The 4124-nt window shown below is 57.3% G+C and overlaps 3 protein-coding genes across 3 annotated transcripts, besides 5 other annotated features; all 3 read left to right on the plus strand.

Moving 5' to 3' along the window:
- Positions 1-28: a microsatellite.
- A 204-nt stretch (positions 29-232) lies between these two features.
- Positions 233-1393, plus strand: TraAM80_05629 (uncharacterized protein; the record flags this gene model as incomplete). The annotated part of the gene is made up of 1 exon (XM_029382502.1): positions 233-1393. One exon carries the CDS (start codon positions 233-235, stop codon positions 1391-1393), a length of 1161 nt encoding a protein of 386 aa, XP_029237718.1.
- A 40-nt stretch (positions 1394-1433) lies between these two features.
- Positions 1434-1458: a microsatellite.
- A 179-nt stretch (positions 1459-1637) lies between these two features.
- Positions 1638-1686: a microsatellite.
- A 275-nt stretch (positions 1687-1961) lies between these two features.
- Positions 1962-2681, plus strand: TraAM80_05630 (uncharacterized protein; the record flags this gene model as incomplete). The annotated part of the gene is made up of 1 exon (XM_029382503.1): positions 1962-2681. One exon carries the CDS (start codon positions 1962-1964, stop codon positions 2679-2681), a length of 720 nt encoding a protein of 239 aa, XP_029237719.1.
- A 508-nt stretch (positions 2682-3189) lies between these two features.
- Positions 3190-3210: a microsatellite.
- Positions 3211-3348: 138 nt separating this feature from the next.
- Positions 3349-3374: a microsatellite.
- Positions 3375-3684: 310 nt separating this feature from the next.
- On the plus strand, positions 3685-4098 carry TraAM80_05631 (uncharacterized protein; the record flags this gene model as incomplete). Its single annotated transcript, XM_029382504.1, has 1 exon — positions 3685-4098. The coding sequence occupies one exon, from the start codon at positions 3685-3687 to the stop codon at positions 4096-4098; it is 414 nt and encodes a 137-aa protein (XP_029237720.1).
- Positions 4099-4124: the final 26 nt, after the last annotated feature.

Here is a 4124-nt window from a genome sequence, read left to right on the forward strand (position 1 = left end):
ATATATATATATATATATATATATATATCAAAATGTGTGTGGAGTTTGGTGGAGGCGCCATGGCTGAAAACTCATTTAAAATATCAACTTACTTTTTTGCTCGCTTGCGTCTTTCTTTGCTTCTACGCCCGCTGCTCTGATGACGTGTGTGTGTCCATTTTAAATGGACAATTTTTTTATTTAATTTTTTTTGGCGGGAACAAAACATCAACAAGAGTAAAGTGCGTAGCTAATGCCGACGCTGGAAGTCGCGGCACTCTTGGGTCAGCGCCTTACGGAAGGGCTTCGTGTAACCGCCGCCGCGGTTGTGATGGACCGCATTGTTGTGGTGGGAACCGACGTGGGCTGCGTCCTCGCCTTTGCGCAACCGAGCAGTGCTGCGGCGGTGGATACCGCTGGCGTCTGCGTGTATGCGCGCGCGCTGCATCATGGGCCGGTGCACTGCCTCTGCGCCTCTACCTCCCAGCTTGTTGCCTCCGCCGGCCACGATGCGGCGCCTGTCGTGCAACCCACTTTAAACCTCCTGACGAATGGTGAGGAGCGGATGGGCCGCCTGTCGGGTCACACGCTACCGGTGATGGCAATGACATTTTTCTCCACAGGGAACTGGCTAGCGACCTGCGGCGTAGGCGGTCGTTTCATTGTCTTTGACACCACGACTCGTTCCTTGCTTTGTGATGTGCGAGTCGAGTTTTCGCTGCGCTGTTTGGCGCTTTCGCCGGACGAGACCACCTGCTTTCTCGGCGGCACACGGCTCGCCCGCGTCGACCTGTACGACAACGATCGCCTTGTCGAGCCAATGGTCCGGCGGGATCCCCCGTTGTGGCTCCAGCAGTACTCGTGGTCGAGCGGAGGCGAGGAGTTTGTGGCGGAAGCACCTGAAGACCTTTTTATTGCGCGACTCATAGTGACAACGGACCGCCTCACAGCGGTTTTTCGCCCTCGTGGCGAGGGAGAAAGCGGCGGCGCGATCGCCACGTGGGGCCTCGGTGCGACAGACTTTTGGCTTTCCCGTAACTTTTGTCGTGTGGAGAGTAAAACGTCAGGGGAGACGGCAGAGGAGCCATTGCGGTGTCCAGCATTTTCTGATATTCGCTTGGAGACGGCGGCGCCGGATGCGTCACCGGTTCTGCGGGCACACTACGGCTGGGACACGTGGCAACGGGCTCGTGTACTGGTGGAGCCTGCACTGCCTCTTCTCGCCGTGAGCAGTGATGAAGATCTGGCGGGGAGCCTTTCGGCTGCGTTAGACAACACACCGGTGGGGCAACTGGCCTACGAGGAGGAACGGGGCCGCAAGCTTCAGGCGGAGTGCGATGAACTCGTGCGCCTCCTAAAGGCCAAGATGAATCGGGACGGAAAGAAGCGGGGTCGCTCGTCCGCTACGGCGTGAACTGCCGGAGTTGTGCGGCTAAAGAGAGTCTGCAGGCAGCAACAAAAAAAAATAAAAAATAAAAATGGGAGGAAAAGGCAGGAACAAGATGATGCAGTTTTTTTTTGTTTGTGTGTTTGCCTGCTCTCGCTCTCTGTCTCTACTTGTGGGTGTGTCAGTTTGTAATCAACTGTGAGAGGATGGCGGCCGGTTTCTGCCCGTTATCGCCCTCTGCGTGAAAAGTTCGTCTAAACAAAAGTGCTGCTTTTTGTTGTTGTTGTTGTTGTTGTGTGTGTGTGTGTTATTGCTGCTTGGTTTCACTCGTGGCTTCTGCCCTGCAAATATGGCTGCGGGTACATGTGTGTATGTAGACATGCGCTTCTCTGGGGCCCATTGCGTGTTTCCGCGGCTCGCGGCTTCTTCTTGTCTGTTAGGGTTTCCGCCCTATCCTGCCTGCGGGCCGCAGCCAACGCACACAAACTACAGATAAAAAAAAAGAGAGAAGCAATAAAGGAGCGCACGCTGCATAGTGAGTGAAGGGGAGTTGTGTGGGAGGGGGTGGGAGGGTGAAACAGAAAAAGAAAAAAAAATGGCGAAGGACAGCGCGGCCGCGCTTCCCAACTTGTCTGCACTCGTCGGCCGCGATGTGGCGGTGGGGCTCGCGGAGAAGGCCGGTGGACTGGCCAGTCTCGCCCGTCTTTCAGACGCAGCCCTTCGCCACCTCGGCCTCGACGCCGCGACGCAGTTTCAGCGGCAGAGGCACCTGCATGCAGGCGACATTGCCGAGGCGCCCGTCTTTTTGGAGTTCTTTGGTACCGACGAGGTGCGGGCGGACGATATGCAGGCGGCGAAGAAGGCAATTGCCGTGCTGGCCCGCAAGTGCAGCATTGCCGCCAAGGCCGACCTCGCCGGTAGCCCCGCAACAGGTGCGCTCGGCGAGGCAGAACTCGAAAAGGTGCGGCGCAGCTTCGAGGTGCTTCTGGCTGAGGGGAAGGTCAACGCCATCGATACGCAGGCGCTCCCTGTTCCACATGTATTTGTGCGGGGGGAAGAGGCGAAGAAGAAGCGCGGCGGTCGTCGCGAGTTTCGCAAGCAGCAGGCGCAGAAGGATGCCCCTAGTGCGCTGGAGCGTGCCGTGTCGCATGTCAAGATGGGCGTCAGCGAGGAGGAGCAGTTGCAATTGCTCATGCAGCGCAGCGATGTGCGGACGCAGCTGTTGAAGGGTGTGACGAAGGCGCCCGAGCAGCGCAAACGCCCGCGGGAGGCTGATAGCGACGAGTACGACGATTTGCTGCAAATACGACTGTAGTAAAGGACACTGCGGGCGGGAACCTCAAGAAGCACCACGGAGCGGAGAGGGAAAAATGGTGAGGGGTGGGCTCCTGCATTGAGGCAGTAGGGCGTGCTTTCTTCCGCAAGATGTCTTACCGTATCGTTTTTCGCCGCTGGTGATGGCCGCTGCGGCGGTGTGTGGATGCATGACGGCCGTCCTGACGATGATGGGGTGCGGCCCTCAAGTGCCGCTCGCAGCGCTGAAATCCACTTTGGCAGCCCACAGCAACAAGTTTTCCCGGAGCCACCGTGTACTCGCTCCGGCCTGACCCACAAGGTCGTTCACGCAAGGCTGCAGGGGGGCGTTGCGGCTGCCATTGGATGAGGAGAGTCAGCAGGTGTAGGATGCCGACCGTCGTGGCGGCCCTTTGGGACGTCCTCCACACGGAGATGCAGACAAACTACTTCCGTCTTGGTCGAGGGTCAATGTATGGCGGAAAGGGCTTCAGCAGCACACGGCCTGAAAGAATGCGGCGTTAAATTACTTTTTTTTTTTTTTTTTTTTTGGGGGGAGGGGGGTTGCATTGTACCGTATCTGCTGTTTGGGCACGGGCGATGCAAGCGCGTTTCTGCGCATTGTAAACAAATATTTGCGCCCATCTTCGCACTTCTACTTCTTTCCCCTTGTCCTTCCCTCTGATCCCCACTACACACACACACACACACACACCATTCTTGCTCGCAGTGCGGTTGTGTGGGCGCCGCGCAGCAGCAGAAGCACAAGCGGGAGGAGGGCGTCATAACTGGTCGCGTTGCATGTGTCTCATGTTATGCGCGGGCTGTACGGTGCTGCGTCTCTCACAATGACCCCACCTCTCTCCACCCCTCCCTTCCTCTTCGATGGCCTATTGTTTATGGAATGAAACAAGAGCAGGGGGGAAAGAAGTGGGTATCACTGTAGGCCGCGCGTTCGTGACGGCATTCTTCATCTACCCCCTTCTTACCGGGACTGGAATGCCGAGTTCCAGCTGGCGTGGGAGATGGAGGACAGCACAATCTCGCAGGCGGAGGTTCGCATGGAGCAGCTGCGCCGCGTCGAACGCGAGTTTGTAGCCGAGGCCACGCAGACTGTGAAGCAAATTGTGATGCTTGACGACGACGGGCCGCGGGAGCTTCCCAAGTTCCTGCAGTGCTACCGCGTAGACAACATATTTTTCCGCCTCCTACCGGACAGTCGCTCGGGACGCAACTACGTGGCGTCACTTCGCGGTGTGCTGCAAAGCCGCACTCGCCTCTTGGCTGTGCCGCTATCCAGTATGTTTTTTTACAGGGGTATGCCTGTGCTGGCGCAGGCTCTTGTCCCGATGTCGCGGGAGCCAACACGACTGTACGGCGCGGACTCCGTCAACAATCAGGAGGTGGAGGCGGAGATTTGCACATGGCGGAGGCTCTGAACATTCCTTTGCCAAATTTAATTGTA

Source organism: Trypanosoma rangeli, assembly GCF_003719475.1.
Source record: "Trypanosoma rangeli strain AM80 chromosome Unknown Tra_15.4_contig_00187, whole genome shotgun sequence".
NCBI lineage: Eukaryota > Euglenozoa > Kinetoplastea > Trypanosomatida > Trypanosomatidae > Trypanosoma > Trypanosoma rangeli.